At 41.3% G+C, this 26304-nt stretch overlaps 1 protein-coding gene across 1 annotated transcript; it reads left to right on the top strand.

Annotated features, from left to right (window-relative positions):
* The first annotated feature begins 543 nt into the window (after positions 1–543).
* togaram1 (TOG array regulator of axonemal microtubules 1) lies at positions 544–26211 on the top strand. Its single transcript, XM_089004776.1, has 23 exons — positions 544–867; positions 2433–3594; positions 5572–5638; positions 6391–6519; positions 7473–7709; positions 7779–8053; positions 8210–8433; positions 14948–15048; positions 15143–15307; positions 15374–15439; positions 15620–15774; positions 15851–15998; positions 16107–16343; positions 16893–17016; positions 17227–17332; positions 19835–20070; positions 20158–20316; positions 20711–20837; positions 20923–21038; positions 21731–21914; positions 22006–22225; positions 22306–22392; positions 25064–26211. Exons 2-23 carry the CDS (start codon positions 2563–2565, stop codon positions 25321–25323), a joined length of 4455 nt encoding a protein of 1484 aa, XP_088860902.1. The 5' UTR covers positions 544–867; positions 2433–2562; the 3' UTR covers positions 25324–26211.
* Positions 26212–26304: the final 93 nt, after the last annotated feature.

Below are 26304 nucleotides of genomic sequence, written 5' to 3'. Positions count from 1 at the left end.
TATCTCTTTGTTCACATTACAAAACCAACACAGTGCATGAACTCGAAATAGTACTTTCAATGACTGTACCCACTAAATGCAGACTAGTGGACTTCTGCGCCAGAGGATCCACCAAACCCCTGAGACCGACTCACCGAACCCCAGTTTAAGAACCACTGCTCTAAATTTTCCAGAGGCGTGAGTGTGAGCGCAGATGGTTTTTCGTGTCTGTGTGCCCTGCCATTGGCTGGCAAACAGTTCAGGGTGTCCCCATCTGACCGCCCCGGAGACAGCTGGGATTGGCTCCAAAAACTCCCTCGATCCTCGTGAGGATAAAGCGGTTCGGAAAATGAACGGATGAAAGAATGAAGTCACAAATGTGTAATAAATATCGTCAATATACGTATTTGCAAAAACTTTTATTCTTTTCTTTCGTGTTTTGTTGTGAAAATAGGAATAAACTTGGAACAAAAAAATATGTTTCGCACACAGTATTTCACTTGTGAACGACGTGCGCATGCGACCGTGTGGCGGGGATAGTGTGTGCACAAGCCCGCAGCTCGCGTCACCATGGAAGCGCTCAGTTTGCGACCTGGATTCGCCATTTTGCCTCCCAGTGATTCAGTGTGTACGGTAATGCGCGTGTACGTACGTGTGCGTGTGTGTGAATGCTTGTGCGAAGTGTGTGTGCGTGGGTTCCCGTCGATGAAAATACCCCCGTCGCTTCCGAACGCTCAACAATTCACGCACCAACTAAACAGAAGCAAAAACGTTCAACCTTCGAGAATAAGCAACACATTCTGCAGCCGAACCTGGGAACGTGGACGACGAAGCGATTAATAGTCTCGACGAGCGCTGCCGAAGTCTCAGAACCTGAGACATTACAAGGTTTGTTTTCTAATTGTTTTGCTCTAACTTTGCTAGCCAGAATCCGTCAGTGTGATATAATCGAGAAGCGAGCTAGCTTAGCACAATGATATTAACACCAACAACGACTCGATATATCGAGTTTGTGTCTTCTTTAGCGTGGCGTAGGCGGTCGTTTGTTAAAGTCCACTGAAGGCGCCGTTTGTATTTCAGTGCATGGTCTGCTGCAGTTGATATTTCTCTGACTTAATACATCGTACATTAGATGGGGAATTGTGTACCTCGGGGTACGTTATTCTGAGCTATGTTGGTGAGTGGCAAACAGCCACAAGTGGTTGGTTGCCCACGTTAAGGTGCATTGTGTTCCGTCATTCCATCGTCAATCAGAGCTACAAGATCATTAGTCTGTCTCCGTGGTGTGTTTTTTTGGGCCACAATTTGTAATTATGCGTGTTCTTTATTTTGTGCGTCTGCCTCACAGTTCTGACGTTAGGGTTCTTACTTTGGGGAGGTGAATGATGTCCCCTTATTTCTGAGTTTTCTGTGAATAATTAGTCCCTCATTCAGAAAACAATATATGTTTTTATAGATGTAATGAAGATGCAATGTATTGTTCGCCCTCATCTCACTAACCGGCGAATGCTTGAGAGCAGTGCACATTTTGAGTTCTGTCAGGGTTCGAAAAAGTATATGCCGAAACATGTCAGGTGGTAATTGAACACCTAAAATACACTGTCTGTAAGAAAACAATTTGTTTTAAATTAGGTTGCAAACATGATTGCAAGCAATTTTACATGTCACAGTTGTCTTGCTGGATTCATCATCTTGTTGAGAAAGTCGTGTTGCAAAACAGTCTGAATCACTCAAGGGTCGTGTCACCAATGTTGTTTGTTTTTGTTTTTTTTGCCACCAATGCGACTGACCATGCAACAATGGTCCAATACCTGTTCACACGTTCATGCGCAAGCAATCGCATACTTTTGCCAGTTCGATATCGGTAACCATTGTCCTTACTGGCCAGAAACAAGGATCAAAGGGGATGGCAATGACCCCTCTATGGGTTTTGGGGGGATGGATGTACATACCAAGGAAGAACTCCCTTCAGTTTTGGAAGCTCTGCAGGGCCTCCCCGTTGCTGCAGAACCCGCAGAAATCAACTTCCACATAATCAAAATCCATCTTCAACATTGGACAGCCGAAAACAGAATACCCGGGAAAGTTTAGCATCTTATAATTTGGGTTGGGTCAAATCCATTTGCCTTCTACTAAAGGTGATTGCAAACATTCCGAAAGGTTCCCAAACATTTCTGATGAATTTTGGGAATTCAACAATCGTAACTGTGGCAACCATTGTTTGCTCTGTGATACACCAAGGTGTATTTGTGAGTACAAATGATCGATTGCGTCTGTTACCTGCGATTGAATGGAAGCCCATTATAAGCAGTCTCTCACTCTCGCAACCCTTGCAAGGATAACTGGAATCGAAAATGGAATAATATGCATTTCTTGGCCATCTTATACTTGTTCAATTTGATGACGCAAATCCAAATCCTGTGTCATTGCTGATTTTTCTGTTCTATCCGCAGTTAAGTGGACGGCTTCCTATCATCAACCACTCAGGATGAAAGCCAACGTGAATGAAGAGGAATATTTTCATCCTCTTAAGATTGCCCTTGATTCTTCTGATGTTTGATCACATTTGTCATCTTACCAACAATGATTTTTGGAATAATCTCCCAGGAGTTACACCAGCAACTTCTGGATGCCAAGAATTACCAGAATCGCACAAATGGTGTGGAAGAACTCAAACGAATCCTCTCAGAAGTGGACTTGAAATCGGTCCCTTCTGACAGTGTGGAAGAGTTCATCAATTTTCTTCCCAGGCTTTTAGATGACAGTAATTTTAAAGTGTTTTGTGGCACCTTACAAGTTTTAAAATTATTTATTCAAAGGTTAGATACAATTATTCACAAATATATTAAACAGATAGTTTGGGTGGCCATCAAGGCTCTTGGTGATACTCGTACTATTGCCAGGAATGAATACATGAGTATGTTTCATCTGATGATGAAAACTGTGGCCCCACAACAAGTATTAGACCTTGTTATTTGTAATTTGAAACACAAGAATTCCAGAGTCCGGGAGGATGTTCTTAACATAATTATTGCAGCGATGCTCACTCATCCCAGAAAAGAGTTCAACATCCCCAAGCTTTGTTTTGAGGTTGCACCATATCTGTCAGACAGCAAAAGGAAAGTCCGTCATGCTGCCCTTGAGCTATTTGCAGTTTTTGACTCCTGCCTGGATACGGGGAAAAAACAGCCCCTCACAAAAGCTGTGGACAACGTTGAGCTCAAAGAGGACGCGGAGGGACTTATGGCAGCTGTACAGGCCAGACGTGCAAGACACATTCTTCCGAAACTTTCCCCCGAAGGAGTGGTGGAATACGGTCTGGTTGTGCCAAAATCGGGGCTCCGCTGCTCCCCACCGGCTAGTTGTTCAGGAGCTGATCTGGACTGGGTCATCAATGGAGGAAGGATTAGCAGCGCAAGGAGTCAAACTGAGCCAGAATATGAGCGACCGTATGGCTACGGCAGTTTAGGATCACTCACCGATGAGCTTCCCTCTCAAAGGAGGATTGTCAGCGCAGGTAAAGGGAAGAACAAATTACCTTGGGAGATGTTGAGCTATTCCTTGACTGAAAATAGCCATCAGTGCTGCTCCGTGAATGGGAAGTGCTCCGAGCAGGTGAGGTCACACCACTTGCTGCTCAATTGCTGTTATATCTCACCCCTTTATTGAAATATTTATGACCAATGCCTTCCGGAGCAGACCTTCGTCACTGATTCTGAATAATGCTATGCTGCTTCTTGGCAGTCCCGTTTGCGAAGTATGGAGGAGTTTAGAATCAGAGGCCTGTATTTAAGTATTGAATGTTCTCATATTCTCACCAAACGCTGATGATGAAGATGATGAAAGTGTTGTCACAATACCAATATTTTGACCATAATACTATACCTACATCAAGTACTGTACCTTGGCACCTGTCCTGAACTGGTACCATGGCAGAAACTTAAAACATCAGTAAGGAAAAAATGGAATAATAGCAATAATAATAGGATAATAAAAATAGTTTTTGATTGTCAACGTCTTGACGAGTCAACTCTTGGCAGCCCTAATACACAGTAATAATAATAATAATACATTACATTTTAAGCGCTTTTCAAAGCTCTCAAGGACACTTTACAGTCACAGACAAGCATAGGTACTATAATAAATAAAATACAATCACAAATAGAATGCAATAAATAAAATACAATTATAAATGGAAACAAGAGAGAGAGCTACACAGAAAATGCAATTTTAAATAGGTGGGTTTTGAGATACGTAAGTAAGGTATATAAAGTAATTACCGTCCAGGGGTATGTTCTTGACAATGTTGAAAATATGGAAATATAAATACATTGTTCTGGAAATGAATTACTCTAAGTTGGCAGTTCTGTAGTTGATGGTGACTCATGTTCTTATTTTAGTTACACAATCCCAACATCACGGATAGCAAAGCTATCAGACTCATTTTACTCATGCTGTTCATGGATCAGGATGGGGGGTGGTGTGTTTCCGGCGGTGTTAATTGACTTAATTCTGTTCTGGGAACTGTTGCCCAGTATTGTTGTGTTCATGTTCATTTCAAGACCTTCTGTTTACAGCAGCGTCTGTTTCCCAGCAACCCCATGATTGCAGAGCACCTCTTGTGTGTGTGTGTGTGTGTGTGTGTGTGTGTGTGTGTGTGTGTGTGTGTGTGTGTGTGTGTGTGTGTGTGTGTGTGTGTGTGTGTGTGTGTGTGTGTGTGTGTGTGTGTGTGTGTGTGTGTGTGTGTGTGTGTGCGTGTGGGTGAGTGTGTGTTTGTGGTGTGTGGGTGTGTATATGTGTGTGTTTGACAAATGCAATGGGTAATATCACATGGCTAGACTTGTAAAACATGGCTTATTATTATAGCTTAGATGTAAAATGGAAGTGCTTGAGTTCTATCAAGCAAGCAAGCTGTGCAGTACCCAACTCAAACCCAGCCAACATTTTACTAAAATGAGCTGACATATGCACAAAGCTCTAATGACTGTTTGTGCTTTAGTTGTCAAAATTTAGGGTTTTCAGATTACGATTCACATACAAATATCAAGTGTGGCATTATTATGTGTATGTATGTATGTACGTACGTACGTACGTGTGTGTGTGTGTGTGTGTGTGTGTGTGTGTGTGTGTGTGTGTGTGTGTGTGTGTGTGTGTGTGTGTGTGTGTGTGTGTGTATATTGTAAATGAGTTCAACAGATGAGCTCACATTAATCGTGGCGGTGGGGCTCGGGGTGTTGAAATGATGGTGATCTCTTGTATCAATTTTAATGACAAAAATGTGGTACAGTAAAGTCTCGTTATATTGATATCGGATATATCGATAGTCCCGGTTATATCGATACTATTTCTATGCACGCACGGAGAAAATTACATGCATACAGGGTCGGATATATCGATAGTCCCGGTTATATCGATATTTTTTCGGACTCCCTTGAATATCGATATAACGAGACTTTACTGTATTAGAATAGCGGTGTATTGCTTTTGTTTTTGTCCAGTGTAGCAGAAAATCATTTAGTTTCACCTCGTGGACAGAATTCCACTAAATAACCACTTGCCTTTTGTAATCAATGTGTCACTGTCTTTTTACAGGTGACCCTTGAAGAAGTTATTCCTCTCTCCAGGAAATTGAGTCCAGCGACCTACATATCCTCTTTTAGTAAGTGCCAATCCATCTGTCAAACGCGCACATTGATCTGAGATAAAAAGTACAGTTGAATGCTATTAGCAGTTTGCTGGTACGTATTAACTCATTCACTGCCATTCCCAAATATATTCGGGAATTGAAAATATGTTGAGGAGCACCATTCCTGAATTTGTTCGGGTTTTGGTATTTCCTGCTTGTGCCGATAAAGCGCTGGTCAGACCTCTGGCAATGTTTTTCCCTCCTACGAGGGGGCAACATTTGCCTTTTGTACAGCCGCTCCCACTTGCACCTCATATTACTCCAGACCCATATAACTTGGAAATACCTCTTTTTTTCTGATGAAGGAAGAGAGTTTAAGGTTTCTTACGCTGAATTGAATGTTTATGTAGTCCTAAAACTCAAGATGCTGTGGGTCCTGGTATTTGAGTGGAAATGACGAAAACCCTGACACTGCCTACTGGAATAGGATTAACATGGTGGGTCAAAGGAGTCACAAGATGACATGTTAAAGAAAGTGCTGAGAAGTGGCTGAAAGGCATAACCTGAATCTATGAACCCATCATGCTGGACAGTTTGACAGATATAATGAATTGTTATAATTCATAACATAAAACACGTTTTTTGACTTTACAATTGCAATTTTGACTTTACAATTGCACATTACACATCTTTACAACAGCCCTTTGTTGACAGGTTAGTTAATACCATGTTAGTTGCCCCGGTCTATTCTGCAATACTTTGATTTTTTTTTATGTTGTTTGAAGGTGCTGCAGAATCACAGACACCCCAAACATCTAGGAGAAGAATATCTCCAGCTCGTCTCAGAAGAAGCGGAAGTCTCAATTTAGACCCTGACATTTTTAAAACCACAAATTTCGCTGAGTCAGACAGCGGTAAGGAACCTTTGCCAATACAATATAGATATCTTTTTTTTAAATCTTGTTTCAACAATGGAAGTGAAACTTAATTCTGAAAAATAACATCATATTCTAAATCACTGCCAAGCTCCATGTTTTCCTCTCGAAATAATTTGAAGTGACTCCACTGAGTTCAATGTGAAGACAAAACTCTGCATTGCAGGAGTCTGGTTGAGTTACATCCAATACGGTCACCACATCAATGTGCTTGTCACCAGGTCAATCTGGTGGCCATATTGAATGTGGCAACTTCCAGTCAAATGCAAGACAAATAGAAAATGACGTTATTTGAACTTTATTGGCTGTAGCACGTCATAGTATGACGTCGTCATACTTTAAAAGAGAGGCTATCAGTAATGTAATATCAGTAATGAGATACCAGAGATAAATGAATCAATTTTACTTATTAATTACTACGTATAATTTGTCCTGCTCATCTAAAAACACATATGAGTATTTTGAAGTAATTGCATTCGAATTTTTCATTTCTGTAATGATTTCATATCAAATGCATCCCCAATATTAATGATGATGATGGTTATGATTATTATGATGATGATGATGATGATTATTATTATTTGCTTGTTCATATATGACCAGTATCAGGGGGCAGGTGGGGTGTTACTGTTGCGGCAGCGAAAGACAGCTTGGTGTGAGGGAGAGACATCTTATCACTAGTCGTCAGTCGACAATACTATGAAGTCTAGCATGCTATTGAAAATATTGATTCTGAAAGTTTACTAATTCATCCTGATCACTGTGTTTTTATTTAACCGATACCACCTTATATGAATTAATGTATCAGAATTATTTCTGGGCGATATATTCCCAAGATCACTAGGTTGTGAATAAGGTACAGTATTAACATCATGTTTTGAATTTTACCTCTTTCTAAATGTGCCGAAACTGAAAAATAAACTGTCTTCCAGTGTTATCCAAAGGGCACATGCTCTCAAGAAATGGCAGTGTTGAACGCACACTTTCTCTCCCTTCGAACTACACCACACCCGGCTCCTTTCTGCTACCTCCATACCCATTGGCTGCATTCCCAGGAGGTGTGCTCACACCAACACTCTCCCGTCGCCATGCCGACTCGTCCCTCTCTATGTCCGACACCTGGCCCAACAAGCGAGAGTGCAGCCCCAAGGGAGACGCAGCAGTCAAAGGTTAGTTGAATGTAAAATTAGTTGATTGTGGATTTGTAATGATCAATCTTAATCCCTTGCCCACACCAGGTGACCTCTCTAGCAGGTGCTCTCCTCGACCAATATGTGCCTCCCTCAAAACTTCATCAACATCGTCATTCCGCAGAATCTTAAGCAGCAGCAGGACATCCCTTTCCATCTCACCAGTCATTCCTTCAGGGGAGCAGTTTTATAAAAATGACCAAAAGCCCGATGCGCGCAGCAGCCCTCAGAATTGGTATTCAGAGAGGGACCTTCAACTAGAACCTGTGGGCTCCAACACAACACAGGATATTCAAGAGGAGGAGCCCCTGGACGTGCAGGAGGTAAACAGCATTTGTATTTACCGATCTGAATTTCATTGATCAATTCTGTATACCCAGAGTCTTGAGTAAATAGGGTCTATGGACATGTAATGTATTTTCAGTTAATGTCATGTATTCCCCTTCCTGTCAATATTTTCCAATATGATTTGCTCACAGATGTGGAACTCACTGCGTTCATTGCGCAATAGTGCTGCAAAGAAGAGGGCTAAAGTGAGCCTAAGTAGTTCAGACCCAAAACAGGACAGCATAGATTGTGCTCTAAGCTCACCCCTTGGTCAAGACCTAACGGTGCACACCCCTCCCATGCTAACCAGCTCAGCCTGCGACAGTGGTCTTTCCAGTTTGAGCCCCACCACCTCCACGGTCTGTGGCATCGAAAGGTAAAGTCGTCCATTTGTTTTTGCGGGGACACAAATGTTATCACTTTTTTAACTTAATTTGAACACCCAGTATGGAAGCCCAAAGCAAATGGTGGATTTGCATCTTATTGGGTAGAAGGAGTACAGTTTTATGTTATGGCACCAAGTGATTGGATGGCACAGTTCAGAGGATGCATACAGGCTGTTCACTGCTCCACTGGTTAGCACACTTGCCTCACAGTGGAGAGGTGCAGGGTCCGATTCTGGAATTCAGACAGCTATAAACAAGGGATCTTTAACTTCGGCCTTCCAGTGTGGCGTTCTCCCTGTACCTGTGTGGGTTTTCTCTGTGTACTAGGGTTTCCTCCCGCATTCAAAAAAACATGTATGGCATGTTAATGTAACACTATAAATTGTCCTTAAAGGACAACCGACGTCACTTTGTTGTTTTTTAACTGACACCAGCAAAACGTTTTATAGCATCTAAAATACCCAATATGATATTTTAGTCAAATGCAAAACGGCAATAAAAATGACTTAGTGTCCAAAATCTGCAAAAAAAAAGAGCTGCGAATTGGGCATTTTCAGAAAGTCCCGCCCCCAGTTCGTGATGTCACGCCAAGACGTTTTGCATTGCTAGTGAATCAAAACAATGGCTTCAGATTCAGAAAATATTCTTTCTTGTTCCACATCCAGTGATGAATATGATTCAAATAGTTCTGAAGAGGAAAGCATACATGTTTGCAATCGATTAAAGAATTTATTTGTGCCATTTTGAGGCAACATTGGGGGAAAATCTCTCACCCAAAAAAAGAGGCACAAAATGGTGACCTGTGGCCACCTCCGTTTCCACAGGCTGATAAATTCCTTATATGGCGCTTGGATGCCCTCTTCTGGCCTTCTGGCGGCTTTTGGGTGCAACACGAGGTCCCCGGACCAAACAAGTACAGCAAAATACATTGACGTGATGGAAGGACCGCTACAATGCATCTTTACACAACAAGACTTCCTGAATATTCAGCGCGAGTCTTAAAACGTAAAATATAGCTATATGCGGTGGACTCTTTGTAAAATACGCTCAGTAGAAGTCATTTGAAGCCATTTTACAAATTATGGACACAACTTGTCCGGAGACGTCGGTTGTCCTTTAAGTGTACTCGTGAGCGCTGCATGTTCATCTGTGTATGCTTTGGAATTGACTAGCATCCTGATCAGGGTGCACCCCGAACACAGCTGGAGTAGGCTTCAGCACAGCCTTGTGAGGATAAATGGGTTAGAGTATTGATGGATAAATGAATGCATGGTTTTGAGAAAAATAATATTTTTTCTCATTGGTGTATTCATTATCCATGAAGGGGGTTGATTTTTAGTAGTTCAGTGTTTTATTTGATCTTGTAAAACATTTGTTTTACAATAATAATAATAATACATTTGATTTATAAGCGCCTTTCAAAACTCTCAAGGTCACTTTACAGTAACACGATTAGTTATTCTGCGGGTGAGCTGCGGCAGCCACGCGCCAGGGTTCACTCAACCCAGAAGTAACTCAAATAGATAGAAAGCTAGCTAGCTGGCCGTTCGTTAGCCAACAGATGCGTAGCTAGATAGCCAGTCAGCTCGATAGCCAGCCAGCTAGATAGTGCAGGGGTCGGGAACTTATGGCTCGCGAGCCATATATGGCTCTTTTGATGATTGCATATGGCTCGCCGATAAAACTAAATACATATTCTCGTTTTTTTCGCCGTTCATTTCCCGTTGGGGCTGCAGTTGGTGGAAAGCGCAATTTTTATTGGATGACACTGACCTAGGTTGGCCGAAAGCACCATTTTGATTGGATGATACTGGCCGTCATGTTGAAACAGGTAAACGCCCCTTGAAATGAGCCCAACGAGTGCACTTCTGCTTGAATGCACCGGAGCATTAGCCTTTAAGCAGAGAAAATGTTCTCATTCTAATTTGCAATGAAACAATACCATCGATGCCAGTCGAATGTCAGTGACATTTTAACAAGCCCCATGTTAACGTTAGCATCAACATTCTTCTGCGAGAAGTATATTGCGGATAGCAAGTGTGGAAGCTTATGAGCCGTGTGCAGGCTAGCTAGCAGTAACTTCACCTCTGGACCGGCAAGTTGAATTTCATTTCGATCCTTTGCCTGGATTTTTACCAATCACGAGGAACGGAAAACCATTCATGTTAACAGTGAGTACTATCACAAAGTTATTTTAAATAATACATTCTGATATTTTGTTAAAAAGTGGGCGTGTGTGTGTGCACGCATGCGCGCGTTTGTATGTGCGCGCACGCCCGTGTGTGTGTGTGTGTGTGTGTGTGTGTGTGTGTGTGTGTGTGTGTGTGCGCGTGCGCGCGCGCGCGTGCGTGTGGCTTTCACTGAAAAACATTTCTCCATACAGTAAAGTCTCGTTATATCGATATTCAAGGGAGTCCGAAAAAATATCGATATAACCGGGACTATCGATATATCTGACCCTGTTTGCATGTAATTTTCTCCGTGCGTGCATAGAAATAGTATCGATATAACCGGGACTATCGATATATCCGATATCGATATAACGAGACTTTACTGTATTTTACTTTTATGGCTCTCTTAGTCAAAAAGGTTCCCGACCCCTGAGATAGTGAATAAGTCAGTTTTCCTGTTAATCATCTTATTTCTATTTTTGTTTAAATGTACTTTTTGTGTTAATAAAATATTGAAATACAGTAAAGTCTCGTTATATCGATATCGGATATATCGATAGTCCCGGTTATATCGATACTATTTCTATGCACGCACGGAGAAAATTACATGCAAACAGGGTCGGATATATCGATAGTCCCGGTTATATCGATATTTTTTCGGACTCCCTTGAATATCGATATAACGAGACTTTACTGTACTTACTAGTTATCTTAGTTTTCAATGCACATATTTTAAAATTGGAAAATTATAAACAATGTATTTTTTTTATTGAAGTGGCGGGTTAAACCCTGAACAGGTCGCCAGCCAAACGCAGGTCACAAATAAATGCACATGTACAAGTATCTTAATTGACTGAAGGGTTCTGCAATCGACTCGAGTCATTCAATGAACCCTCCTGCTGGGGTCATCAGAACATCTCTGATACGCACAGACACGTTCAATGCTTCAAATGGTTACAAACTGCCTGTCTGAAAACAACGTGGGCTTTCTCACATGGTGGGCCATTACCAGTGATGTGCTGTGAGGTTCATGGCTGGTGAGGCACTGATGTCATCACAGTCAGATTTACAAACACATGAACTCTACAGAGTAGCGTATTCACCAATTGATTGGCAACAGTTCACATGTTTTGTTTAAAATGTCATGTCAGCATTCTTTATATAAACTAGCATAGAAAAAAAATTAAAAAAACGTTATTATCGTGTTACCTTTACCTATAAATGAAGTCCTTCTGAAGAAAGGCATTTATACCTTCTTTGTCGAAGCCTTCCTTATCTTTCTTCAGTTTTAAAAGTATTTCTATTTCTTTCAATTTAGATATGTAATCCTCAATTCTGAAAATAAGGCTAAGCAACACGAAAAAATGACTGCATGGTTGCACTTAACTTGCTAACTGTTTACTGTAGCTTGCTCTCACTCATTCTATTATTCTGCAGCCGAGGAGGCGCAAGAACAATCTCTGTAATCACCAGTGCCCCCTGTCATGAGGCAGGAGATCTGTGTGCCTCACATATGCACACAGTTTTGATAAAAATAAAATAAACACTGTAGTACAGTGTTTATAATATAAAGTGACTCTACATTATATACACCAGCTAAACTGTACAAATTTAGTTCATATACTAAAAGTGTTTGAACACTTTAATAGCGATATGCAGAGGGATAGCAATGCAGTCTCACTGCAGAGTAAGCCCAGTTAGCATTGTCATTGCGCAATCAATGGTGAGGCTCAGGCTCTGCTGCCTCACCGCTTGTGTCTACTTAGTATTTGAACGGTAAATGTGAAAATTCAGCGATTTTGAAAAAAAAATCCAAAAATGGTGAAGTTAAATGGAAAAGAACTACAAGTACAAATCACTAAATAAATATAACTTTAATTTATTTTTTCATTTGATATTTCCATGATGACAGGTGAGGCACTGCCTCACCTGCCTCCCCTGACTGCACGTCACTGGCCATTACTCATTGCCACTATGATTCTTTTCATCCAAAGAAATAAAGTATACACCTGTTTGTGTTTGGTTTGCATTTTTTTTGCCCACAATTGTCAAGTGTTTTATTTAACTCATTCACTGCCATTCAGAAATGTATTCGGGAATTGAAAATATGACGTAGAATACCATTCCCAATTTTTTTCGGTTTGTTTTTTCTTGTTTGGGTGTAAAAGCGCTGGCCATGGCAAGTAGCAATGTTTTTCCCTTCCACGAGTGGGCAGCATTTCCCTTTTTTCCCATGTTGGCTCTTTGTTCCAGCTTCCGCTGTTGTTAATATGCTATATAAACCACTATGTGTGTATTGCATTGTATTTTGGACAGCCACCCTCATTTCAAGCTCATACAACTCCAGAGTCATATAATTTAGGAATTAACTGTTATGAAAGAAGAGAGTCTAAGGTTTCTAACGCTGTATTGAATGTTTATGTATTTCCTGTGGGTCCTGGAATTCGAGTGACAGTGACCAAAACCCTGGTTTTGGTCACATGGAGTGGACACATTTTTGCACATTGTCTGGCAATGAATGAGTTAACAAATTATTTACGTAATTTAACACGTGGTGTAAGCAATTAATTCCGCCAAAAGAGGTGGAACCATGTACATTTACACCTGATAATGTATATTCAAAATGTTTTGTGAAGAATTCGAGAGCAGCCATTTATAACTTGTCATTTCATTGAATCGAAACTTCCTCTCTCCCTTTCCATCGTTTTGTATGACCGACATTCACGATGCTCATTTAAAAACGATTTGAAGCTAAAACCCGCGATAACGAATGCTAATGCAAAAGGCTTTCGTCGTCGTACATCCTGACACATTTTCATGGCACTCTCCACGTGCAAACATAACAACGGGCCCACGGAAACGTAACCGGCGTCGGTGACGGCAAATTGACATCGTCGTCCCCGCGTTTGTCAACACAACATGTCATCGACGCCACAGTGCTTGTTTCCTTTGGTGGAGATGCTTTTCAAACCGTCCCCCTTGAAGCCCGTCTCAAATAGCAAGGTGACGCTTGGAAACCTGCGTTCGATGTGGGTGTGAGTCAACCTTTGTTCACGTACGGTACTTGTTGAATTCGCGCCTTGCGCTGGTGTTGATAAAGAAAATCCAATTCATGTTTTACCACCCAGGATTCGGGCGGATTTGAGCTGACGCTCAGTCGGCAGGTATTATACATCGGTTACTCGAGAATTTAAAACAATCTCGCCACCGAGATTAGTTTAAAAAAGCTGTCTATTGAGGAGAAATAGTCAATAAAACATACAATGTGTTTCTTCCAGCTCAGCTCTCAACAGCAAACATTTTTTTCTAAATATTACTGAATTAATCTAGTTCGGTGGTTGCATTTGATTGTAATACAAATGCTATTTTTGTAATAATACAGTCGCAAATCAACAGTTAATTCTTGCTAAATTGTATATGCAAACTGCTTGCAATACTAACTGCTCACGAATGAATTTTCAAACATATGTATGAAAAGTTAGTTTTTTGTATATGAGTAAATAGAAAGCCGGCCCTCCTCTCGCTCTCTCGTAAAAAAATGGTACAGTGATAATTTTGGTTTTCGACCATAATCCGTTCCACAAACCTGTTCGAAAACAGATTTGTTTGAAAACCGAAACGGCACTTTCCATTATAATCAATGTAAAAATGTTTTAATCTGTTTCAAGTCAAGAAAACAACTTTTTTAAAGCACCTTTGACTATTTCCAGCATGAACTGGATGAACACGTAATAATAGAGTAGGTCATTTGTAAAATACTATAAAACAAACTGTAATATGTTTTATTTTCACCAATTTTAACACCAATATTAAAACATAAAATCATCTCTCTCTCTCTCTCTCTCTCTCTCTCTCTCTCTCTCTCTCTCTCTCTCTCTCTCTCTCTCTCTCTCTCTCTCTCTCTCTCTCTCTCTCTCTCTCTCTCTCTCTCTCTCTCTTTAACTGTCTGTCACGGGGTGTGTTGGCACCTATCCCAGCTGTCTTTGGGCAGTAGGTGGGGCACATCTGGACCAGTTGCTCATCAATCACAGGGCACACTAACTTTTCAAACCATCTTCTGCTTGCTTTAAAATCATACTCTTCAAGCCCAATGCTAAGATCTTGTTTTCACAAATCTTTCTGCATTTGCTTTGCCGCAAATTGTATTCGAATTTCGGTTGTATACTGGGGCATTTAAAAAAACACAACATTTTTGGTTGAAAACCAAATTGGACAAGAACCGAGACGTTCGAAAACAGAGTTTAGATGATATATTGTCTTTCAGCCAGGTGTCAAGGGAAGATGTGACAAAGGCAATGTGCAAGTTCCACTAACTTTTCATATCTGTTCATAGTTCCGGAAGAATGGCCTCCCCAGGAGTGAAACCTCGAATTGCAAGAGTGCCTTCGGCAAACTTGAGGTCTTCGGTGTCCATGGACTTTAGCGGCATTTCAGGTAGGGGGGAGGGGGGTCAGTAGTGATGATTGTATCAGATGTGCTATGTCTTGAATTACATTTTTTATGCCTTTTTAAATGTTACTTCTCAAAGGACTATCTCAGAGGAATAATTTGTCATCTGAGACGGGCATTGTTGGCCAGAGAGTTACTTATTCCAGTGGAACGATCAGAGCCAATCAAGAGGCGACAGTGCCTTCTCCTCCATTGGTGAAACAGTTGTTAAATGAATCATTCAGAACTGTGAACTCCACAAAAGGTAAGCCATTAGAGAACTAAAATAAACAATTTTAGGGCTATACTGAATTGTTGTTGTTTTTTAAAGTATCTCAAAGCAATGGATGCAAGAACTTGCCAGCCACTGACATGCCTGAGGCACTCATTGGCAGAGGTGAGTGTCCGGATCCCTTAGTTTCCCCCCTTTTTTTATTTTGTTTACTCCACTGAATGTTTTTTTTTCTTTTTCCCCCCATGGTGTATTTCCATGGCACTTGAATTTGATCCTCACAAATTTGTACAAAGGAATGCTGGTCACATGATTTATCTGCAAATGTCCCCTTATCTGTTTTAGGCGTGTTCGGTAGCGCGGTGTCCTCCCCTCGTTTGGCGTTGGGCTTGTCACTGGAGCAGGGTGATTCAGCCACCAAACCCATCGCTGAACCTTTGGGAGCCCCCCCTGTTAGTTGTGGTGATCACAGGGGCCGCGACAACTTCTATCCAGATGAGGTAACGTTTGGCCCTATTTTTCAGATTATGACAAGCCGTCCACATTTGTATTTGTCTATTTCCATTGCTTGGGTAGGTGATAGATACAAGTTCCATCATTGATAAGATCCAAGTGCAGCCTCTGGATCAGCCTGAGGGGCAGTCCAGTCAAAGGGACAAGATTCGGCACCGTGTCCGACAGATGCTCTCTGCTTCACCCAATGAAGAAATTCCCAATAGTAAAGGTGACATCTCCAGACAGCGTGACCGTATCAGTCAAAAATGACTATTGTCTTTATGCGGCCAAAAATGTTCACATATTTTTGACATATTAATGATGATCTCTGGTTTAGATCTGGATATCAACAGCGGTACAATCACTTCTTGTACAGAGGACCTCCCCTCGGAAGGGTCACTAATAAGCCTAACAAGCTCATTTAGTCCACCAGGACCCCAGAGCCCTGTCAAGTGCCTCACTCCACCCCATCAACCAAGCCCCCCCACAGTGCCTCCGAGACCCCAAAACCTGTCCCGTATGAGGAGGGCGCCCAGCCTGAACAGAGCTCGCCCTTCGCTGTCCCACAGCTCAGGTGAGTGCGGTATCAATATGCAATGAGTCAACATGGCCACAATATCCTGTGCAGTCTTTGGCTTTCGAACTCACTGTCACACGCTATAATTCGGTCATATTGTAGTTTCATGTTCCCACGCACACACAGAGGCCGAATCTCCTGCAACAGCAGAAGTGTTGACTGGCATTGAATTAACAAACAACCTTGACTGTTTCTCAGGCAACACAGAAGTAAAGGCCAACTCTGTTGCAGCAGATTCTTCCTGTAATTCGGCAATTGTATTGAATCTCATCCCACGTGCATGTTTTCCTATTGTTCTAGCCCGTGAGGTTATACAGTATATTGGTTTTTAATGATAAATTTAAAAGCAGTGAGGTCACTGGAATTGGCACGTGTGCTCTATAATTAAGTGTTGGCGCATGTGGAAATTGTATTCTTCTTTTTTGTATTTTATACTGTGGCTGATTTAGAAAACTCGTAAAATACATCACCACACACATACACACGCACTGCTTGTTTTGAGACTTTTAGGTCTAAGAGTCTTGTCTTGGTGGACTTTTTTTTTAGATGAGTTGTCCCCTGTTACTGTGGGCCACAAGAAAAATATCTCCCAGCCTCCTGAGCTGTGTCCCTTTTCCAAACCTGACCTGGCACTGATGCACAGCTTTGACTTGCTGAGTTCAACGCACTGGTGAGAAACACAGCTAAGAAAAACCCAACCCATTACATTGCTAGCTCAAAAGCAACTAATCATATTTATTGTTGTAAATCCCACATGTACTGTACATTTCTATGCGTTTGTATACAAACTGTGCACATCACATTGACGACCAATGATTCTTTAGAGAAAACTGTTTATTCATTATATAAGAATGCTTTGCGCTCCTGTTCTGGTTTTTAGGGAGAAGAAGATTGAAGGTCTTACGTTCCTACGCTCTCTTGCCCAGTACCACTCTGACACACTTCAGAGTCGACTTCGTGATGTCTGCCTCTCTCTCATTCAAGAGGTAACGGCATTTGTATGATGTCGTCACAAAATAATGATATTGTGCAACTGCCAAGGTCACACACAATCCCTTGAGGGAGGGCAGGCCCATTTACTTTTGATTTGTTCGTACAGTATTTTGTAAACCATGGAAATGAATATTGTTATCTCTTTCAGGGTAAATTATTATTGTTATTTTTTATTATTTATTATTATTATTTTAACTAACATTTTATCATGGTTGTCGGATACATTTGAGGGGACAAAAAAGTGCTGCATGGAAATCTTTCAGTATGAAACAAAGGCGCCATTCAAAGATTAATCAATTTACAGTGGAACCTTGGCTTACACACTTAAATGGTTCCCAGACAGTGTGTGTGTGAGGTGAAAAGTGTGTATTCCAAAAAATACTTTCCTATAGGAAACCATTAAAATGAGAATAATCCGTTCCCAGGTCTCCATAAAATATTATTTTCAACTAAATAAGCCTTAAAAATACAAACAATATACCTTATTCTATGTATAATAAATGTGCTATTGTATTGTAATGACAGAAATACACTGCACTGTATAATAAAGTCGTTTTATTTACCTTTGTGATGGTCGTTGATGGCTTGATGGAATGGGGTTCAGACTTCTCTTCCTGTGTGATAAAAGTCCGGTTAGGCATCTTTTTCCAAAAAAAGGCTGGTCTCATCTGCATTAAATACTTGCTGGGGAACGTAGCCTTCTTTCACCATTTCGAGGAATGACCCCTTGTATCAATAAACGGCGAACTTCCAGGTTGCCGCAGAGTGAATTAGCCGTGCTTTCTCGGATATAATGGCTTTATTCACGCTGTCACCGACTAGCTGCTTTTCGTTAATCCAAATTAACAGAAGTTTTTCAACCTCTTCTATTTCCCGAGACTGTTGCTTTGACAGCACGGAAACACCTTTAGCAACACTAGCACCCTTAATGGCTTCTTTGTTGCGGATGATGGTAGCAATGGTGGACTTAGCATAACGGTACTGGGCTGTTAAATCATACAAACGCACACCTTGTTCGTGTTTTTCGATGATCTTCTTCTACTCAACTGTAATTTTGTTTTGTGTCTTCGGCTGAACACGTGCCTGTGGTGGTCTTTTTCGGTCCCATAACAGCAAAAGTATCTGTAAACAATCGGTGAAAACGATCGACGAGTGCACTCCGAGAAAGTGGGTGTGAAAAGGCCGGCTGGGGCGCTGTTCGGTCGTGTGCTTTGGTGTTCTTCCGCCGAAGATTACTCCGCCAGCCGTGGTGGGTTGGCGCTCCAATTTCTCCACTGCGAGACTAATAAAGGCAAATCCAATCCAATCCATGTGTATCCCGAAAAATAGTGCGTATGTCAAGGTTTAATATTCATAAATGTAACGTTCGTGAACCGAAAAATTCGTAAGGCAATGTGTTCGTAAACCGAGGCCCCACTACACAACTAAAATAAAGTTATTGTGATGACAAAGTGAAACCATGACCACTTTCACGGCTATTTTTTTGGTTCATTATCTCATTCGTTGCCATTTCAGAATGTATTCGGGAATTGAAAAGTGTGACGTGAAGTGCCATTGCCAAATGTGTTCGGGTTTTGTTTTTTCTTGCGCCGGTCAGACCTTTGGCAATGTTTTTTCCCCTTCCACGAGGGGCAGCATTTGCCTTTTGTCCATGCTAGTGCTTTGTTACAGCTTCAGCTGTTAAAGCGCTATATACATCTATATGTACCTTCGATAAGAAGGTTTCTTCAGCCGTCATCTGTGCAAATTTGAAGGTTTCGGACGTTTTGCCTACTATCCAAGAGGCTTCGTCAGCAAACTAAAGTCTATCTATATGTACCATATTTTATGGCGTATAAGGTGCACCCAAAGCCTTTATTTTCTTCAAAAGATGACACTGCGACTTATGCGCAGGTGCACCTTATATGTGAAGTCATATTGAGCCAGAACAGGTCTGGCAACTACTGTCAGCAGACACCGACTATTTCCTCCTGTAGAAGTAGTGCGTAACCCCAGCGCCTTATAATGTGGGTGTGCCTTATATCTGGAAAACTTTTATCAGAATCAGAATACCTTTATTCGTCCCACAATGGGGAAATTTATTTATATATTTATATGCTGTGTTTGGAAAACTTTTGTCATTCATTTAGGGTGCGCCTTATATGCTGGTGCGCAAAAGTTTGAAAATACACGATCTATTGGGGGTGCGCCTTATACACCAAAAAATTGGTATGTATTGCATTGTATTTTGTACTGCCACCCCCATTTCAAGCTCAAATATGTCGTGACCCATATAACTTGGGAATTAACACTTTTCCTGATGAAAGAAAAGAATGGGTTTCTAACACTGTATTGAATGTTTATGTAGACCTAAAACGCAATCTTCTGTGGGTCCTGGAATTTGAGTGAAAATGACAAAAACTCTGGCACTTGAGTGGACACATTTTTGCACATCGTCGGCAGTGGGGGAAAAAAGTGCAACCTTCATGGACATTCAACATTGTCTCCTTTTTCAGGTAAAGAACCTCAGGTCGGGCGTGTCCAGGACTGCTGTGTGTACACTTGGTGACCTCTACATGCACCTGCAGAAGGCAATGGACCAGGAACTGGAGGGGACCGTAAAAGCCTTGCTGCACAAGGCGGGAGAGAGTAACGCCTTTATCAGGCAGGATGTTGATGCTGCTTTAGACAGCATGGTGCAACACTGCACTCCAAGCCGAGGCATTCATGCGTTACTCTCTGGAGGACTTTGGTCAGTATGACTTGAGCACGCACAGCACATATGCCGTTTCTCAGAATCTGAAATTGGGATTGTAACATTATTTGCGTTTTCTATTAGTCATCTCAATGGATTGGTAAGGAAGTGCACTGCCCAACATTTGGCAAATTTGGTGGAAAAGGTCGGAGCCACTCGCCTCCTCTCTGGAGGTAAAGATCTAACAGAAAGGATCTTACCTGCAGTCACCAAGCTGTCACAAGACTCCTCACAGGAAGCAAGGTAGGTCGACCTGATGACTTGTAGGTTGTTAAAGTGCTATATAAATCAATATGTATTGTATTGTATTGTATTGTATTGTATTGTACCCTGTATGTCTGTTCGGGTGTACAAAGACTTGTAAAACTTGTAACCGTGCACCAATACACCTAACAAGTAGTCACTGTGCTATTCAGTGACATGTTGTGTACCACGCTAAACAAGGGTCAAAAGAAGCGGGGAGATTAGAAAGTGATTGACACTTGTTTCTTTACGTCTGACTTCTCATCCAAGAACCTTAGTTTCCTGACGAAGTTTCTTGAATAAGAAGCTAAACGTCCAACACCTTCAAAGAAGTACAGATGACGGCTGAAGAAACCTTTTCATCGACTTGTTTCTTTAATTGTCTAACCTTTAGATATCATGGCCGCCGAATGCTGCTCTGCCTCTCCTGCCACACAGACTTTGAGAAGATCCTGGAAAAAACAATTCCCTCCAAAGACCTGCAAACTACCAGAGATACCATTTTAACTCTAAAGACCAAGGTATAACTGTAACACCTTCAAAACACCATTGTTGTGTTCAACTTGAGTCTTAACCCTATTTTTTTTTAAACTACCTTGGCGTTAGGGGCTTGGCGAGATGCCCCACGACACACAGTCAGCAAGGGGCAGACGCTCCCTCCCGGGCAGCGGTACAGTTCGAGCTTTGTCTCTCACCAGAGAGCCACTCTGCCACCCCATCAGGTATGTGTGTTTCTACTGAACAAGTACAGACATTCCCCAACTTACGAAACGGAATACGTTCCAAGTGGTCGTTCGTAAGGTGAATTTGTCCGTAAGTTGCTGCAGTGCTATATTTTGTATGGAATGTATGTTTAAGGTTTATATACGGTATGTATAAGGCTTGTAGAAGTAACCTGTATTGGTTTATACTGAAAAATAAACATTTAATAATATACTCTATAAAGATGTACATGTATAACTGTAGAGAATACTATACATATGTTAGAGGGAGGGAGGGAGGGAGGGAGGGAGGGAGGGAGAGAGAGATCTCTCGGCGCCTCACGTCGGTATTAGCGCCGGAAAAAGCACTACTCTGAAAAAGGCGCGCAATACAAAATCTAACTTACAGCATCTCGTTCTGAACATTTTTTGACATACCCACAAAAATGTTTGTATGTACTGTTGTTCATAACTCAAATTTTTGTAAGTAACGGAGCGTCTGTACAAAAAATAAATGATCTGTTGCACATAAATATAACATAAAGAACAAAGGTACAAGAGTACATATGACCGACACGCAGAAAGATGAGAATGACAATCTAAAGCATAGAGCTCTTGAAAACAATTTCTAACAACAAAGAGAGAGACGTTGTTGTGTGCACATATGGAGCTTGCACGAATACATCACCTCATGTATTGTGCCTCCTTTCCAGAATGTCCAACAGTAATTACAGCAACAGATCTCAGACGCAGACTATAGCGGACAAGAATGAATACATCAAGCACATAACAGGCCTGCTAGGCTCCAAGGACTTCCGAGAGAGAATCAAAGGAATGGACCAACTCGTGGCTGACTGCCAGCGCAACCCAAACGTTGTCATCCACAATATCTTCCCGGTATGGACAAATCTCAGCGTAACCCCCTCAACGTGGACCATGAATGCGGATCTTGGCCTCAGCTTTGTTTGTTTTTGTGTTTTGTTTTAAGGTTTTTGATGCGCTCAAGGCCAGGTTGCAGGAGGCCAACAGCAAGGTCAACCATTACGCCCTTGAGTCGCTGCAGAAAATCATCCCCTTGATGAGGGACAATTTGTCTCAAGTAGTGAACATTCTGGTCCCAGCCATTGTGGACAATCACTTGAACTCTAAAAACAACGCCATCTACTCCGCTGCTATTGGAACCATTGATTCCCTTATCGTAAACCTCGGTATGGATCCGCGACTCATTAATATTTTAGTTTTTAATTCACTGTCTCCAGTTAACAGTATGAATATATCTTATTGACAGATAATAGTCTCCTCCTTCAGCCTTTCTGCACCAAGGCTCAATTTGCAAGCGGCAAAGCCAAGGTGGATCTTGTGGAGAAGGTTGCAGGTAAATGATACAACTGCATAACTGGCTTATTTTTTTTTCTTTTCCACAGCGTTCATTCTGAAACCGTAAACAAAATGGACAGATTTGCATTAAACTTTGTTGAGCAGGGGTGGGCAATGTCAGGAATCTATAATATTGAGCATGGTGTCCAGGATGCATCTGGGCCACACCCTTGCGCCATTTATGCGTTTTGACAGCCACTGGTGCAACTTTTAACTCAACTGCGCCAGCACCGGCACGTCTGTTGCATTTACCGCATATTGCTACATGATCCGCGCCACATATAACGTACTTCTGTTAAAATAGCTAAAGAAACACATTTTGTTAAACATCAATTGAAAACTCTTCGTTTTCCATCAGAGGTTTAAACTTTTCGTCGTCTGCCATCTTGCCTTACGGATATCTAGCCATAATCACCTTGCATTTGTTTCGCTTTGTTCCAAAGTTGTGGTAGAAAATATCTGGGGCTTTTCCGTGATCCGCCGGAAACTGCCAAAAGAGAGAATCATTTATCATTTATTCATTTATCCATGGTGCATTGCAGTATTTACAACGAAAATGGCGGATGTTTGCAGAATGGAGCGTGAGAACAGGAGGAAAACTCAAAGACATTCAAAACAGGCAGCAAACAAACACATTTTCGTTTTTACGAAACAATTGAATAAGTCTGCGGAGGGTAGTGACAATTTTTGGCGGCAAACTGCTGTTAATGATTTGAATTTAGTGGATAATGGGAATGATTTCAGAGCTGTTGCAGCACATTGGAAATCTTCAAACCAAAGACATTTAAAGGACAACCGACGTCACTTTTTGTTTCTTTACTGACATCAGAAAAACGTTTTATAGCACCTAAAATACCCAAAACATGCAGTATGATATTTTTATTCAAATGCAAAACACCAATAAAAATGACTTAAAGTGTCCAAAATCTGCAAAAAAAATGAGCTGCGAATTGGGCATTTTCAGAAAGTCCCGCCCCCAGTTTGTGACGTCACGCCAATACGTCTTGCATCACTGGAGAATCACAACAATGGCTTCAGATTCGGAGAATATGCTTTCTTGTTACACATCCAGTTATGATTCAAATACTTCTGAAGATGAAAGCATACATGTTTGCAATCGATTAAAGAAGTTATTCCCTGTCATTTTGAGGCAACATTGAGGGAAAATTTCTCACCGAAAAAGAGGCACAAAATGGCCACCTCCGTTTCCACAAGCTGATAAATTCCTTATATGGAGCTTGGAAGCCTTCTTCTGGCGGCTTTTGGGTGCAACACGAGGTCCCCGGACCAAACATTACAGCAAAATACATTGACGTAATGAAAGGACCGCTACAATGCGGGTTTTTTTTTTTTCGGTAAGGGGTGTTCCTTTAGTGACGTCACGTACGGACTCGTCACCAACTCAAAAACAAGACTTCCTGAATATTCAGAGTTGTTTCAGAGTCTTAAAACATAAAATATAGCTATATGCGGTGGAATCTTTGTAAAATACGCTCAGTAGAAGTCATTTGAAGCCATTTTACAAACTTGTCCGGAGACGTCGATTGTCCTTTAAGTAGACACTAGTAAGAAATATTGTGCTCTCTTTGTCTGTTCTTTGTCTTTTCTGTAATACTGTAGAATATTAAAATAGCACAGGATTGAAAGAAAATTGAAAATGCTTATTTTATGCATCAATAAATTCTTTGACTTGAATTAAAATTGTTGGTATATTAGCAAAATAGATTTTTATCAAATAATGGTTTTTCATCTGCAATTTTGAAATATGTCCCAATGGATGTATTTTGTTTTATTTCAATCAGTTTAGTATACTTCGGCAATCCAGTTAAATCGAGCCAAATCAATTTTCAAATGTGGCCCCCTTTTCAGACACATGGGGGCCAACTGGCCTTCTTTTTTAATTTTCCAGATGCATCCCTGTGGGATAAGGTGATATCCATACATACTCTGCCAAATATTCAATGAAGACCTTAAAATAATGAAAATGTACGTTTGGTGGCAAAATGAATGAGTGAGCATTTCCCCAAGTTATGTGCTTCCAACAAGCAAATATTTTGCGTCACCTCTAAATTTTTGAGCGGTATGTGAAAGGGCTGGTAATGGGACAACTAGATTTATGTTTTGAATCAAAATCATCTGGGGGCTGGTTTTTATTTATTGCTGTATTTTCCGGTGCATACGGCGCCCCGGAGTATAAGGTGCACCCGTAATGAATAATATATTTTCACGCTTTTTCCATATGTAAGTTGCACTGGACTGTAAGGCGCACTTTCAATGACTGAAGAAAGTTTTCTAAATATAATATATAAATATAGAAAAGTTTTCCAAATATAAGGCTCACCACATGATAAGGTACTACAGTAGAGGCTAGGGTTATGCACTACTACTTCTACAGGGGGAATGGAGTCGGTTGCTGCTGACATTAGTTGCGTGACCTGTTGCAGTACAATATTACGTCACATAAAAGGTGTCCCTGCGTATAAAGCGCAGGGTCATCTTTTGAGGAAAATCAAGGGGCACTTTGTACACAGGGAAATACGGCAATGATTTGACATAGCTACTTTCAAATATTGCAAAGGATTTAACACTCAATCTACGGCAAAGGCGACCACCATTTTGAGTGGCGGGGCGCTAAAGCTCTTTTAACCATCTGGTCTTTGGAATTCCAGCTCTAGTGAGCGAGCTTTACCCTCGCAAGCCCCAAATGGTGGAGTTGAAAGTGCTTCCCTTGCTGTGGCACCTGCTCGGCACGTCGAGCCACAGCGGCACCGTTCACGGACGCGGCGGCAGCGTCCGCGCAGCCACCGCCAACTTGTGCTTTGCTCTTCACGCCCAAATGGGGCCCGGCCTGTGTGAGTGCGCTGCATCCCAGTCGCCCAATGTCCACAAAGGGTTAAATGACATTCTGAAATCCGCCTCCAAAAGGTAAAAAAAAAAAACAATTGGTTGGAGACAATACGGACCCAACATTGACCTTACTTACTTGAAGACGGAGATGTTTGACATTTCTTAGTGCCTGCACTTTTCTCCCAATGAATAGAAAAATCCTCAAAATGAGGAACTTTGACTCTTTCCTCAGTGATATTTCTTCCTCTGGTACAGAAGCTTGGGAGTTTGTAACATTCTGACACCAGGTCCCGCTTCCACACAACATTGCTCTGTTTGCACATTGACAAGGTAGCTCATGATGACGAATGTGAAATTCGCATCTGAATCATTTATTGCTTTAACTTCATCAGCTGAACACGAACCGCAAATCACAAAGCCATTTGCAGAATGTCAAGTTAAAATGCACAAAAAGGACAGACAGGGATCCCAATGTTGTATCGTGTTATAGCGGTGTCAGATAATGTCCAGTGATATATTCTTTAGGATAAATTGTGTGGGTTTTTTTTTTCTGAGTCATCGCAATGAGATTTATCATGGTGAAAGATACTTGTGTACAGCTGGTTATGTATTTGCACAGTATTAGTTTCTTCTGTATTCATATTCCATTTGTTTCTCCTGAGTGACACTTTTAAATCTTGTTGGTTGATGTGCTGCAGACTGTTTTGTTTGCATGACCCATTTCCCTTGGAATAAGACACACGGTTTGTAATCGTAAAGTGTGTATCAATGCCCGCATCTTGGCTCTTGAAAAGGACTTTGTGCTGACCGCCACCTCGTTGCAAAAGAAACAAATGCCACAGATGGAGGATTCACATGACAGTGCCGGTCTTCAAGTAGCCTTTTAACATCTTCTATTGTTAAATTATATTCACTGTATTTGGAAATGATGAGACAAATTGATATCTAAATATATAAAGTGTTTTATTTCTGTAAATTGAACTTTCTTTGCCTTTTTTTGCACTTCATATCGCTCGCTGCCCACAGTGTTATTTACCTCTGTAAACTTCATCAGCATTGATAG

Source organism: Hippocampus bargibanti, linkage group LG09, assembly GCF_051943395.1.
Source record: "Hippocampus bargibanti isolate YZ-2025 linkage group LG09, ASM5194339v1, whole genome shotgun sequence".
In the NCBI taxonomy this organism is placed as follows: Eukaryota; Metazoa; Chordata; class Actinopteri; order Syngnathiformes; family Syngnathidae; genus Hippocampus; species Hippocampus bargibanti.
Note: the sequence above shows the minus strand (reverse complement) of the source record. Positions and strands in the feature narration are given on the sequence as shown.